Source organism: Sciurus carolinensis, chromosome 17 (assembly GCF_902686445.1).
Source record: "Sciurus carolinensis chromosome 17, mSciCar1.2, whole genome shotgun sequence".
Taxonomy (NCBI): Eukaryota; Metazoa; Chordata; class Mammalia; order Rodentia; family Sciuridae; genus Sciurus; species Sciurus carolinensis.
Window position 1 is genome coordinate 57,578,293 of NC_062229.1, and position 16,066 is coordinate 57,594,358.

Genomic DNA, 16,066 nt, shown 5'->3' on the forward strand with positions numbered 1-16,066 from the left:
CCCAAACCAATTTCACCCTATCTGTCTTGGCTTAAAATTTTTCTTAAAAATTGCTTTGATTCTTCCCAAGAAACCCCCATAATCTAAACTATACATTGGCCACGTGACTACAGAGTTCCCATCATGAGACAAGGCCATGACGGCTTTGAGAAATAACTCTATCTGCAGGTACTGTGCTGGTGGGAAGTTAATTGTAGGTGTGTTGAATCGCTTAAATCTTGAAAATCAGGCATAAGTAGCCAATTGTTCCTTCAAGGGGCCTAATTTGATCACAATTAGCCACTTATATTTGAGGGAAAAGAAGGCATGAATGAAATTAGAAGCTGGGTTTAAGCAGTAGCCAGTGCTGTCTACTTATAACCAATTAACCTATTGTACAGAAATAGATTCTTCTAAAGAATTTGTAATTATGCCTGGTATTTGCCAGTTTTAAAGTACTCTTGCAGGCACTAATTTCTGCCCATTAAACAATTAGATTCCTCAATACTTCATCAAATGAATCCTCTAAATGGTCTGACTGAGTTAAAGAAAGTGGGAAAAACAACTTAGTGAGTAAGACATATTTAAGACTATAGGACAAAGGTAGGAAAAATTATTTTTGAAGTTAAAATCATACATACTTCTCATCTTCTATATATTAGACCCTTTTGTTTTTTGTTTAGGAGATTTTTTAAGAGGCAAAGCTTTTTTATCAAGGAATGTTGACTTTAAATATGGAGGTGAGCCTAAGATTGTCTCCATAGGAGAAAAGGAAGAGAATGCAGTAAGATATTGAGAAAATGTAAGGAGATTTTTTCTTTTGGTACATGTCTCAACAGTAAGTTTATATTACAGGTCATGAGGATGCTCTGGTCTCTTGGGTGTCCACGAGCCTGACAAAAGCAAAGGTAGGAAGTTGGACTGAGTTGTCATAATCAGCAGGATGACAAGCGCGGTGGGTATTGGGAAGTGTTGTGGTGGGATGGGCCAGGGGCCAGGTTCTGGAGCAACTGGAAGATCAGGAAAAGGACCTGGGAATCTAAAGAGCAAGTGCATATGAATAAGACAATGCTTACCATTACAGAGGATGCAGAATGGGCAGGTGGGGAGGTTTAGAAAAGCCTACTTCAATTTTTTTAAAAAAATGTATCACGGTTTTATATGTAAATACAAGCCAAACAGTATCAAAACTTTTGTACAAAATACATTACATTCCCTTGTCATGCTTCCTCTCGTCTAATCACACTGTCATCTCAGATATCTGTTTTTTGCTCTCTGTATTTAAAAATAATAGCTCTTCATTCAGTAATTTCAGACACCAGTTACTGACTTCCTGTATGGTAGATAAGACTTTGAGCTCATTTGCACACACCCCGCTTCCCCCACTTTATTCTCCCTGGATAATCATCTCTCATTTGCTCTTTTTCCTTAAAATCCATGTTCTGTGTTTTCCTTGTTGTGAATGTCAGTGTCCTATTCAACTGAGGCAAGTGCAGCTTCATGAATACTTTCCCTTTTATCGTAGAAGTAAAACAAAATGTAGAGTTAATAATGGCCATTGTTATGATCAGCTTTATTTTTTTTGACTCTAGGTCTCCTCACATCCTAGAAAGGCATGAAGGTGAGCCTTAAGTTTGGAATTGAGCATTGAGTAAGGTTTCTAGGCCTGGGAGGCATGCAGAGGCTGGCAGTTTCTTCTCAGGGTCCTGCCCCTTCGTTCCCTGCTTATCTGATCCCTCCAGCTGGCTGCACCATCAGCTCTGCTAGGGAATCGGGGTCCACCTCCTGTACCAACGGAGTCCCAGGAAACCAGGCCCTTACCAGTGACACACTTTCTTATCCATCACAGTCATGCTGCTTTTATTCTCTCTGCAGGACTCAGAACTCAAAGCATAACTGTGTGTGTGTGTTTGTGTGTGTGTGTGTGTGTGTGTGTGTGTGTGTATGACTATATGAAGGCATGCAAATCCATTCATGCCTACACTCCAATATTTAATTTTCATTCTTTATAATCACTCCACAAATGAAAGTCTGGGAACTGATATCTTTACTTAATGAATCCATTTCCTGGGTGTACAGATAGGTGGTTCCTGAAAAAGATGGGGAAAACTTTTGCAAATCCCTCTTGACTAGAGAAAATGGAAATTATTTTTTTGGTTGAGTTGATATTTATAAAGGTTCCAATTTTCATAAGCTTCAAGAAATACCTCTTTACTCATAAATGCTGTGATATATTTTCTGAAGTTTTGGAAAGGAGTATAAACTCTCTACTACCAACATGTGGATTATCTGAATTATAGTTGATCTTTATGAAATATTATTTTCATTATTCTTGGTGATATCGTCCACCCACTCTTGTAATCCACCCCCCCCCCCTTTTTTTTAACTTTGTCCTTGATCTGTAATCACTTTATACCTATGTGAGACTCTAGTCCACCAGGGAAGAACTCTTAATCTACAGCGTTCATAATTATGGGTTCTGAGGAAGTATATGCCAGAGAAACAGGAATCTGATAAAGAAAAGATAGTTCTGTTTAGCTTATTGATGATTAATAAGTGAGTTTATGCTATTTATTTCCAGCAAGAAATTTTGCATGAAGGAGTTGATTGGCAAAGGGTAACAGAATGATTCAAAGTGTGAATTTCTAGTTTTTATTGATTAATGTCTTGGCAATGTGGATTTATTACCATGTTGAAAGGACTGCAGAGTCTATGAAATCACACACACACACACAAACACACACAAATTCAAATGCACACAAGTATAAGTTAATGGTTTCCTACCTTTTTTTTTTTTTTTTTTTTTTTTTTGGTACCAGAGATTGAACCCAGGGGCACTTAACCACTGAGCCACATCCCCAGCCCTTTTTCTATTTTATTTTGAGACAGGGTCTTAATGAGTTGCTTAGAGCCTCGCTAAGTTGCTGAGGCTGGCTTTGAACTTGTGATCCTCCTGCCTCAGCCTTCTGAGCTGCTGGGATTACAGGCGTGCACCACCTTGGCCCGCTGTCCCAGTCCTTTTTGATTCCTCATATTTTTTGATATTTGATTAGATTCCTCCTATTTTTTTTTTTTTGCTGTTATTATAGAAAAGATCTCAAGATAATTGGATTCATTTTGCCAGAGTATAAAGCTACCTGAATTACTATCCCTAGCCAGCACTGTCTTTAAAAAGGAAACAACAAAAAAGAAATCACAGTTTTACAACCTGGCAACCCTAAAGTACGTCTCGTTCTCAGAATTTTAGAACTTAATTCTGTGGTTGTGCTCCTACAATGGCGTACGAAGAATATGGTTTTAAGGAGCTTATTCATATGTCTTTAATTTTTCATGATAGACTTAATTTTTCAATAGAAAATCAGCTTATAAGAAGTATGTTGCTTTATTTCCAAGTAGTTAGGAATTTTCCAATTGTTTTTTTGCTATTTTTGGTAGTTCTTTTGTGGTTACTGAACACTTTGTATGTTTTCAGTCTTCAAAAATTTGTTGAGATTGATATAGCTTCACATATTGTAAAGCTTGGTGAACGTGCACTTGAAAATAATGCAGATTCTGCAGTTGTTAGATGAAATGTTCAACAAATGTCAAATAGGTCAAGCTGACTGATAGGGTTTTTCAAGTCTATATTCTTAGTTATTATCTGTCAGTTTCTGAGGGGGGAGTCTTAAAAATTTCCAGCTCCACTGTGTATTTACTTTTCTCCCATTAATTCTTTTAGTTTTTGCTTCACACATTTTAAAACTCTGTTGTTAGGAATGTACACATTTAAGGTTGTCAGATATTTTTGATTTAGTGCTTATCATTTTGAAATATACCTCTTTACATAATATCCCTTTGCCTTACAGTCTTTTTTTGTCTGCTATGACTATAAGCACCCTAGTTTTTTATGATTTAATATTTGCATGGCATATCTTTTCCCATTTTAAATTTATGACCTATTTGCTTTCTGATTTAATGTGCATTCTTATAAACAGCATGCTATTGTATCTTGTACCCAATCTAACAATCTCTGCTTTTTAATTGGAGGATTTAGTCCATTTGCACTTAATGTAATTATTTTGACATATTTAAGGTTGACATCTTGTTCTTTGTTTTCAATTTGTCCCATCTCTTCTTTGTTCAGTTTTGCTCTCCTCCAATATTTTTCGATCAAAAGTATTTTCAGTGTTCCATTAATCTTCATTGGCCTGTTAGTTATACTTCTCTCATTTTTTCAATAGTGGTAGTAGTTTGCAATATTCATCTTTGTAAACAAACTTTGTATAATATTAAACTATCTCGTCAATTTTTTGTATTATATATTGACACATTTCATTTTTACATTTACAACTTTACAATTCAAACTTATTTTTGCTTTACATAATACTTTTTAAAAATCTTGATATGAATAAAGAGTTTTAGATTTACCTACATATTTATCTTTACTAGCACTCTTTATTCTCTAATTTAGATCCAAATTTCCATCAGGCATATATTTTTCTAGTCTTAAGAACTTCCTTTAATATTTTTGTAGTGTCAATTTTCTAAAAATGAATTCTTTCATCTTTTTAGTCCAAAACTTACTTTATTTTGCCATGGTTTCTGAGGAATATTTTTCAATAGATTAAAAATTCTAAGATGACAAGCCCCCCCCCCCCCACCGCCACCTTGCACCGTTCCACTCTCTTCTTGCATCCTTTCTAATGGGAAGCTGTGGTATTCTTATCACTGTTCTTTGACATAATATGAACTTTTTTCCTCTGGTTGCTTTTAACATTTTCTCTTTATCACTGATTTTCAGGAATTTGGTTATCACATACCACGTTGTTGTTGTTTTTTTTTTTATGTGCCTGTTCCTCATTTTACAGTTTGCTGAACTCATTCAATTTCTAAATTTTTCAAATTTCAAAAATGTTCAAGAATTAATTCTATGAATTTTCTTCTCCCAGTATTTTTCTGCTTGCTTTCTGGTACTACACTTGCAAATGTATTAGACCGCCTGATATTGCTTCACATTTCACTTAGATGTTGCTCATTTCTTTTGAGCTCCCCCTTTTGCTCTGTGTTTAATATAGGTAGTTTCTATGTTCCTGACTTCAATTTTATTGATATTCTCCACTGTTTTAACTGTTTAAAAACATATAGCCAATCTTTCATTTCAGATATTCTATGTGTTTTTCAGTTCAAGAATGCTGGTTTCTTCTCATAGTTCCATTCTTTTTTTTAAAAACTTTTAAAAACTTTGTCTTAATGGTTTACTTTTTTATGTGGTGTTGCAGATTGAACCCAGTGCCTCACATGGGCTAGGCAAGTGCTCTACCACTGAGCTACGACCCCAGCTTTCATAGTTTCCATTTCTCTATTGAAAGTTTCCATTTGTTCTTTCATTATGTTAATATTTTCCTTTAAATCCTTGAAGATGTTTGTAATAATTGTTTTAAAGCCTTTGCTTCTACAGCTGTCATCTCTGTCATGCCTAAATCTGTTTCTATTCATTGATTTTCTTTCCTGCTTAGAGGGTCACATTTTCCACTTTGCATACTAGTAACTTTTTTCATTGTATGCTGGACATTGTGATTACTATGTTGCTAAGCTTCTTGATTTTATTCTTTCTTAGAAGTTTTAAATGTTGGTCCAAGAGGCAATTAATTTATTTGCAACCATCTCTAACTTGGCTACACAAGTCTGATATTTTCCTTCAGTAGCTCTGGTATTGTTTATACATTTGCTTTTTCTGTAGTATTGTAATCTTCTTGAGGAAAAAGGCCACTTTTGGATTCATGTCATCTGACATATAAGTCCATAGTAAGGACTTAATAAATACTTAAAGTAAACTCTAAGTTCAGAGGCTTATTATGGGACACCAAATTCACAAGTTAATAAACATGGGTTCATACTGAGAAACAATAGTCAAATAGTAACATTATTGCCTAATATCAATTGAGCACTTACTGCAAGCTTCATATTATTCTAAGTTATAGCTTATTTAATCCAAACAACTGCTTTGTTAAAGCAAGTTCTACCATTGTCAGTGTTTGATGAGGAAATTGGAGCACAGAGTGTGATGGGCTGACAGATCTGACTCCATGAGAATGTTACAGGCCAGACTCTAAGGGAAATGATGAAACAGACTCCATTTTGCTCTGAGACTCCATGTTAGGTAGGAAATAAGCTTCTCCCATGGGAACACCCTGCCTCTGCTCATCATCAGTTACATAGTGTGACATGTTTAACAATACAGAACGATAATTCCTATGTAAAGAAAAATTGCTCTCTTTTGATTCCTATTGCTCCTAAACAATGTACCATGTGAACAGTGATTGTGTGGATGTTAGTAACCATTCTTTAGTTTGTACCTAGGTAAGGGTCATTTTGACCCACTTCCCCCTCTGTCAATGATCTCATGATGTTAATGTGTAATTTCAAATCATAGCAACAGACACTTATGATTAATGTGATTTTTGGTATAAGAACCCCTACAACCCTGAGGTCGGGCTGTTCTCCCAATAGCCAATTTTGGGGCATTGTGTGAGACAGTTAGTCGGCTGGCTTAATAAAGACTCTCAAATTTGGACTTCTCAGTGGTGATCGGTCTGTTCTTAAATTGTGCCCCATAACAAGAGAAATGAACTGACTTGCCCAAGGGCCTGCAGCCAGGAAACTTCAGAACTAGATTTGGAATGTCTGCCACCTAGCTCCAATGGCCACACTTCAAAATCCTAATAGTATGTTCCCTATTCATTTGATTTGAAAATGGGGTGACCCCTAAACTGGGTAATCATCTGTTTTCCAAACAAACTTTCTTTGAATTAGTTGTATCTCCTTAAACATTAAGACCAGCAGAGGAAGGCATGGGACAGCAATTCCTTCCCTAAATATCTTCAACACGTGCATTAGACTGACAAATAGGGAGAGAAAAACAGATACTTGTTAATACGGATGAGATTAAATATTTACAAACCCTTAAATAAGTACCATAAACATTATAGTGGATTCTAGGTTAGAAAGAGTTTACTGAGACATTGTCTAAATATATCTTTTATGTATCTCTAAGTGACCTTGTGCTTGAATAAATATGCCGCCTCCATTCCTTTACCATGATACTCAAGAAATTAAATATTATTGAAAGCCCATTATTTCCAAATCACTGGCTTTATGGGAAACATTCTTTGAGGAAAGTGGGAATTTTTGAATAGAAGTTTTAAAAATGTAATACCAGACCTCCAGTTTGGACAAAATCTATAAAATATACCATCAGGGTTATGGTTCAACAAGGTACAACTCTTCAGGAGTTGTACCCATGTAAATGACAAACACTGGGTATTTGAGTGGTAAAGATGTTGGCATTATTTGTCATATCATTTTGTTAAGTCTCCAATGAGTGATTTATTCTGAATGACATCTCATTATCAAACTTACTATTCAAATGGAATTGAATTTATTATACGTTTATACATACTTCGGTAGCAAGACATTGATGTTCATCTGACACCATCGCCAACTAACTGAATTTATATTAAAGAAGTAAAATTGATTCCAGTGAGTTCTAAGTGGGTACTTCCATTGTTTAATCTGATGGTTATTAATTTTTAAAATTGTTATTGCCATTGAAAACTCAAGTTAAAAGTATTGTTATAACTTAAATATTAAAATGACTCCTTATAATTAAGAATAACAGGACAAATAAATTGGAAAGGTTAACATTTAGAGGTAATTCAACAGAAAGCAGCCTATATATAAATATTCATGTTAGTTTGACTGTAAGAATATTGTTTATTTTTTGCCTCTGGCTACCTAAAGGCTTTAGCCTAAAGAACCAAGGAAGAGTGGACTACTTGGCTGTAGTTTTTTATTTTTTATTTTTTTAATTTTTTAAATTAATTTTTATCTTTTTATTATTAACAGACTGCATTTTGATTCATTGTACACAAATGGGGTACATCATTTTGTTTCTATGGTTGTGCATGATGTAGATTCATACCATTCGTGTATCTTCTAAATCAGGAATGGCAAGCTGAACTTCTAGAAGGCCCAGGCAGATGACTTAAATGAGTGAAGCAGTAAGGGTCTGCACGCACCTGCGCACTTTAAGAGTAGAGAGGCCTGAAGTTCATGGGGCAGCGTCCAGCTCTCTGGAGAGGGTGCCGTTGCCACTTGGCTCAAGCCAACTGTCTGTTTTGCAAGAAGGCAGGCTCAGTGGGGACAGATGTATTTTTTCAAAAGAAGTCAGAAATAAGCAACTTACTCTGACACATACAGCTGAAGTGCTTTTAGAATGCTGTTTTGAGGTTTGCCACCAAAAATACCCACTAGCTGCCAAAGGGCAGAAAGAAGTGAGGAGTGCCAAGGCAGAAAGCAGAAGAGGGCAATGCCACACCAACACCAGGGAGGCTGCTGAGATGGCATCTGGGATAGGTGGGGTGCTCTTGGCTGCTTTGTGACTCTATAGAAACTGCCCCAAAACATGATTCGACTTTAAATCTAGAGGGGCTCACAGGAACAGAGTGTATTAATAGTAGAAAGGAAAGACCCTCTGCTGCCTTGCACCTGTCCGATTAGGAGGAAACAGAGAAATGAGAGCAAGTTTTTCTTAATATTTGAACACTCCTGAACATTTGTGGAGTCATATTTGAGGAGCATATTTAGAACTTTGGCCATGAAAAACTCATTACTTTTATCTTCTGTAAAGCACATCAAGACTTGCTAGTTTGTTCAACAAACATTTACTGGAAAGTTTCTATGTGCCATGAACTGACAGGGACTAGGGATAAAATCCCTGTGAGACATGTATGTTGTGTGCTGGGGGAGATAGGAAAACAGGCAATTAAAGTGCAGGGTGGAGAAGTATTTAGAGGGTTATGAAATTGTGAATGGCAATGACAAGCTGTTCCCTAAATATCTGATGCACGGAGGGGAAGATCACAGAGGGCTTCCTGGAAGAAGTAGCATTTAAAGAGTAAATAGGAGCTATAACCCTTGCCAAGGGCTTACTATACCAGCACTATTCTAAAAGCCTTAGATTTATTAACTCATGTAAATCCCCACAACAGCCTTAATGGTGTATAAACCTCATATTATCTGCATCCTATGGATGAGGAATATGAACATAGAAATTTGTACAGGAGTCAGAACTCAGATTCTAAGTTCTTAAACTTTATATATTATTTACATTAAATATTTAATAAAAATGTAGAAGAATTGTCAGAGCCCTGATTCTGTGCTCTAGTAAGTGCAGAACCCAGATTCTCTGTTCTTGCTCTCACAGCACACACCACATGCTGACATGGGTCGTGGCTCATTCAGCTACACACATTTCTGATGCTGGGTCACACCCATTCCTTACTGTGACCACCCAGTCCTCACACTTAACCCCAATCTGGTATGTAGCAAACTGTCTCCTCACCTTTGCTTCCTAAATCATGGCAAATATTAATCTTCCCAAAGCCAGAACTGACTGGGTGTTCCTTTCCTACTCCAAAAGCTTTAATGGGCTTCTTTTCTCTACCATAGTGTTCTCAAGGAGTAGAACATATACCATTTGTGAGATGATTTTAGATGGTGTATGGGAGTGGCATTAAATGAGTCTGAATCACAGAATAAAAATTTCCCACTTATTAGAGTCCTTTCAGTCCCTAATTATGCCAGAAATAAATATTTTATATGTCTATAATCTTTGATAAACTTTTCTTTTACAAAGCATAGTTCTCAGGATAGGGCCTTTAATAAGAAACCCTACCTAGCTAGATATTGAAATACTGTTTTGGTTTTTGTGTATTTTAGATTTTATTTTTTTAAACTATACTGATTTCCATTCATAAGAGTGATACAAAGTTTTCTCTTAAAATAAATTTAAACCAAGGAAAAATGAGTCAACTTAAAAGAAAGTGTCAGGCATATCTTCAGACAATACAGAGTAGTATTGAAATGACTTAAGTTTGAGAAATATTGGCCAGTCAGATCAGAACCTTTAGAAGTTACACAACAGGCCTGCAATCTCCCCAAACCTATTAGGCTGTTGCAAGACTGGTATTTCTTAGGTTGTTTTTGAGTCTGGTAACAGTTACTAGTTCTGTGTTCTCCAAAAGTGGACAACTGTCCCATAAAGATGGACCACTGCCCTCCACAGATGGACCAGTGTCCAGTGATGGACCACTGTCTCCCAAGGATGGATTACTGTCCCCCAAGGATGGACCACTGTCCCCCAGGGATGGACCACTATCCTCCAAATGGACCATTGTCTCCCAAGGATGGGTCAGTGTACTCCAAGAATGGACTGCTGTTCTCCAAAATGAAACTTTGTCCCCCAAGGATGGAACACTGTCTTCCAAAGATGGACCACTGTCCCCCAAAGACAGACCATAGTCCCCTAAATATGGACTACTATCTAGCCTCCAAGTTTTTGCCCAGGCTATTCCTTCTGCTTAGAATGCCTGGATGGCATCTCTCCCTGTTGCGGTCTTCTCGCCCTTCCAAGGGCATGCTGAGTGCTCTCTCCCTCATAAAGCCTTTTCTCTTCTGGCAGTCAGACAGATTTCTTTCCCTTTCACAATTCTTTCCACAGTTCCAACAGCACCTTTTCTCTCCCCTGTGCTTTCTATCACAGTTTTGGTGACATAGTGTTTAAACAATATTCTTTCACCTACTAGATTTCAAGGGAGAGGAAGGAAGGACATGAATTTTCTTCATTGTTTTATACACCACGGTACTTAACAAATTTCCTCATATACAGAGCAGGCCCATGATTAATATTCACTGTGTGGATTTAATATTTTAGGCAACATTTGTGTGATACTTACAATTTTGCGCTTGATCATGAAGAGTGGGATTTTTGCATGAAGGGGGGTTGAGGATAGTTCCTTATGGACCGTTGATAAATACAATCTTCTTTTGATGTTCCCTAAATCAGTAATTCTAAAAGAAGAGACAGAACAGAAGAGAGAAATACTCCCATCAATTTAATAACCACTTCTTTGGATAATCATTAAAACGATATAATTTATCAGATAGACCCTTTCCAACAGGGAGTTCGATCACAGGATTTAAGAATTGCAGTTTTCTTTCAAGAAGTAATAAAATTTCTTCCTTAGATTCAAAGTGCTCAGAAGGCTGAATATATAAATTCACTTAATATGCTAATTTATTTCAGCACTCTGCACTAGATTTCCACTGTCCTCCAGCCTATGAAAAAATTCAATTTGTATGAACTGAGAAACTGCTAGCCTTTAATAACCATGCTTGTTCCAGCCCCTTAAGCTTGTGTTATCTTGGGACATACTGTCACCTACTAAATAGGAAAACATTATGGGTTTCTTTCCCTAAAAATGCACCTGTCATTTTATATAGGCTCTTAGTCTGCTTAGAGACAGACACAAAACACTGACTGTCGGTTTCACTTCCTAAGCACATATCTTCCAACTAGAATTATAATACACAAGTTTATTGCTCGCTCTTCAGGTCAACCTGCAGTGATACCAAGGACACTGAATTTGAACATCTTTAATAGATTTAGACCACAGCCATGATCACAAAGATTAGGTTTGCTTCAAATTGATAGAGGCTCATTTTTATGTTCTGCTTCCTTTAGGTCTCAGAGGTAACACAGCAGGCTGAAAATCTCCAGACCTGTCTCAGGCTGCTATATTGTAGAATTGATGCTTTCTTTAAAACTGTTCTTTCATCTGAGAATAAATGATTTTTCCCTATTTTTGGCCATTTGGTCTAGATGTATTTCACTGCTAATTTTCTATAATTAGCAATCCTCCAAAGAGACATTTCATGGAAATACACTGTTGTCAATATTTATAGTATAATTAACTATTTTTTTTAAAAAAAATCAACATAGCCTTTTCTATAGCTCTTCCAAGTCTCTTCCTTCCACTTTTCGGATTTCATTTTTTGATACCCTTGTTGTGGGGAAAATGTCATTAAACAATGTTGGGGATAAATGCAGCAAAAATTAGGTGAGATGATTCCAGGGAATACTCCAGACCTAAAAATTCTATTCATCCTATACCAAGTGACACCATCAATTTAGTTAAAAAGTAGTAAAGCTTTTCAATCCATAGTCAGAGTATTTTAATCAGCCTTTTCACCACTGTGTTCAAAAGACCTGACATGAATAATTTTAGAAGAGGAAAGGTTTATTTGGTACTCATGATTTCAGGAGTCTCAGTCCATGTTTGACTGCTTCCATTGCTCTGGACCGAAGGTGAGGGTTGAACATCATGGTGGGAGTGTGTGGAGGAGGAAAGCAGCTCAGGACATGGCAACAGGAAGCAGAGAAAGCTCTGCTTATCAGGGAAAAAACATAAACCCCCAAGTCATGCCCCCAGTGATCTACCTCCTCCAGCCACACCCTACCTGCCTACATTACTGCTTAGTTAATCAATATCAGTGGATTAACCACTGCTTAGGTTAAGGCTCTCCTAACCCATTTTACCTCTGAAAATTCTTGCACTGTCTCACACATGAGCTTTTTGGGGACACCTCATATCTAAACCATAACACAGAGCTAAGGTTTGAAATGCAGATAAGACTATTGCAGTATTAAATTCAAGATCTCATTCATCCTAAGGCAGCATCTTCAAGGTGGCACCACAGCATGGGGAGGGAGGGGGGAGTACACCACCAACCACTGAAGTGCAGGAACAAAACAGTAGAACTTTCATCCCATCCTTTAAAAATGTCATTTTTATGCACATTTCATTACATAGTAGTTCAGCAACATATATTTGTATTTTCAAGATAAATAAATGTTCCATGTGTAGGTTTGTGTGAATATTTACTGGTGGGGTAGAGGATTGAATGTTTGGAAAGCACTATAATCAGGATGTTACTAGGTCTCTCCTGTAAGAAGTTCTGATTAGGGGAGAGAGGGAAAGGCTACTGAGATTCTGGAAAGGCAAAGGAAGTAAAAAGAGGGGCTGCATAAACCAAAAACTCATCTGTGAAATGATTTTATTAAAGGTTTCCTTTGCTTGCAGGGATAAGAGTGTATGATTTTTATCAAAATTGCTAAGGATCAAACTCCAAACAGAAGAATGTTTGAATATACTGTCACTTCACTGGCACAGGGAACTTTAGGAACATTCATTCATTCATTCATTCATTCATTTACACATTCAATAAATACTGAGCCAGGGAGTATGCTAGAGATCATCAACAGCACACTGGTGAAAAAGACAAGGTTCCCACCTTCCTGGAATTTGATTCTAATGGAAAAGTCAGGTGATAAAAGTATAAAGAGACAAAACAGTTAAAAGTGATCCTAAATTTAATGAAGGAATAAATAAGGAACTAACCTAGAGGATAGTAAGAAGTGACTTACTTTAAGTAGCACCAGCAGGGCCTGAATCTGGTAGGTAAGGAAGGAAGGGACATGATATAGGGGGTAGGAAAATGCCAGATCACGCAGGGCCCTTATGCCAAGGAAAGGAGTGTGTAAGTTTATGGCTCACAACAGGAAGCTATCAGAGGGCCACATTCTATGCTACACGATTAACGGACATTATAAACATAACCATGGTCTCTTGTGTTGCCACTGGGTGACAGTCATGTAACTGAAATGCATAGTGTATGATCTCATGGATTTGCATGATTGTATATGTTCATGTAATTGCCACTCCAGTAAATATATAGCACATGCCCATTACTCTAGAAAGTTCCCTCCTGGTCCCCTCTAGTTGATCCTAACCCCATGGGCAACTACTCTGCAGATTTCTATTATCATAGATAAGTATTATCTGATTTTTAATTTCTTACAAATGGAATGTATAGAATATACTCTTTTTTGTCCAATTCTTTCATTTAGCAGGACATTTAAAAAATTCATGCATATTGTAGTGTTAGGAGAAATCCTAGTTCTTGGTTGGCAGCAGTAAATGTCTCAAGTGTGTAAACTTGCAGGGAAGAGCATTCTGCTTCTCCTACCTAGGAAAGTAAACAACTGCCCCAAGTTGACTCTGTTACCTAGGGAACTTGTATAGAAACCTGGTGGTCTGATCCCCGTGACACATTGTGATTGGGCAAGAAGCCTATAAATCGTATGGCTATTCCCGCCACAAGCCTGCTTCCACCCAACTCCCGGAGTTGGGTCTTGACTCTGCATCCATACTCTGAGTCTGAGCTAGCCTGGCACCACTACATTGTAGCAATATCAATAGCGATATTTTTGAAAATTGCTGTCTTGTATGGAGATCCAGGAACTTATCCACTTTCCTATTGATGGACGTTTGAGATGATTTCAGTTTTGTTTTTTAATGAATAAAACCTGTATGAACATGCTTGCAGTATCTTCTCATGGACATGTATTCTTTTGATAACTAGGAATGGAAATGTAGAATGATTGAGGAAGACATTTGTATAATTTTATAGAAACAGCTTTCCAGGGTGGTTACAATGGTTCCACACCCTTTTATCTTTTTGATGCTATCAGAATTTTAAATTTCAGCCAGTTAGTTGGTAAGAAATTATATAATTGTGGTTTTATTTGCATTTTCTGGGGGGTGGTACTGGAGATTGAACTCAGGGGCACTCCACCACTGAGCCTCATCCCCAGCCCTATTTGTATTTTATTTAGAGACGGGGTCTCACTGAGTTGCTTAGTACCTTGCTTTTTCTGAGGCTGGCTTTGAACTTGTGATCCTCCTGCCTCAGCCTCCTGAGCTGCTGGGATTACAGGTATGTGCCACTGTGCCCAGATGCATTTCCTCTTCTGACTAATGATGTTAAGCATTATTATGTTTATTGATATATCTCCTTTTGTGAAATATCTGTTAAATCTTTTGCTCAACTTTTTTTTTTTTTGGTGCTGGGGATCGAACCCAGGGCCTTGTGCTTGCAAGGCAAGCACTCTACCAACTGAGCTATATCCCCAGCCCCTTGTTCAACTTTTATTGGGTTGTTTTCTCATAACTGTTAAGCATTATTACAAGTGTTTATTGATGTATCTCCTTTTGTGAAATATCTGTTAAATCTTTTGTTCAACTTTTATTGGGTTGTTTTCTCATAACTGTTAAAGTTCTTAATATATTTTGGAGATAAGTTCTTTGTCAGATATATGTATAATGAATATTTTCTTGATTTATACACACATGTACATATGTATGTGTACCTATGTACATGTGTATATATACATATGTGTGTATACATGTGTGTGTATACACGCACAAAACATATGTATATATTTGAAAAATTTTTTTTGGTGCTGGAAATCCAGCCCAGGGTGTTGTGCATGCTAAGCAGGCTCTCTACCATTAAGCAACACCCCTAGATTTTATTTCCTATTTTCTTTTCTTTTTTTTTTTTTTTGCTGTGCTGGGGATCGAACCCAGGGCCTTGTGCTGTGCTTGCAAGGCAAGCACTCTACCGACTGAGCTATCTCCCCAGTCCTATTTCCTATTTTCTTAATGACATTTTAAAAACTTTTTATTTGAAAATAATTTCCACCTTAGTAAAAAAGTATCAAGCATAGTACAAAGACTCGTATAGACTCACTGATGTGGGTGCTTTTTGATTAGCTGAAGTTTAATGCGATTATTTAGATTAGTGCTCTCTGTATCTTAAACCTTGCCCAACCCAAAGTTGCAAAAATACTTTCCTGTTTCCTTCTACATCTTTATTGTCTTAGGTTTTTATATTTAGCTTTGATCCACCCAAATTAGTTTCTGTGTGTTGTATGAGTTAGGGGGTAGAGTTATTTTCTTTCTGTATGTGTATCCAGATGTCCTAGAATCATTTATTAAAGATTCTCTTTTCCTCAGTGAAATGCCTTGAAAATCAGTTGATCATATTGCATTGGTCCATTTTCTATTACTATACTGAAACACCTGAGACTAGGTGTTATTTTTTAGGTATTAGGTGTCCCCCAAAAGCTCATGTGTGAGATAGTGCATGGAAGTTTAGAGGTGAAATGATTAGTTTATGGGAGTCTTAACCTAATCATTGCATTAACCCACTGATATGAATTAACTGGGAGGTAACTGAAGGTAGGTGGAGTGTGGCTGGAGGAGCTGGGTCATTAGGCGTGCCTTTGGGGTTTATATTTTGTCCTTAGTGACAGAAGCTCTCTGTCTCCGCTTCCTCATGCCATGACCCCATACTTTCTCCT

The 16,066-nt window shown here is 37.0% G+C and overlaps 1 protein-coding gene across 3 annotated transcripts in view; it reads right to left on the reverse strand.

Annotated features, from left to right (window-relative positions):
* Positions 1-16,066, reverse strand: part of Cfap20dc (CFAP20 domain containing) — a 230,944-nt gene that overhangs the window by 125,775 nt on the left and 89,103 nt on the right. For all 3 annotated transcript variants that reach the window (XM_047531685.1, XM_047531684.1, XM_047531683.1), the window contains exon 5: positions 10,755-10,869. In XM_047531685.1, the coding sequence (XP_047387641.1) occupies positions 10,755-10,869 (115 nt within the window). The remainder of the gene's footprint in view (positions 1-10,754; positions 10,870-16,066) is intronic.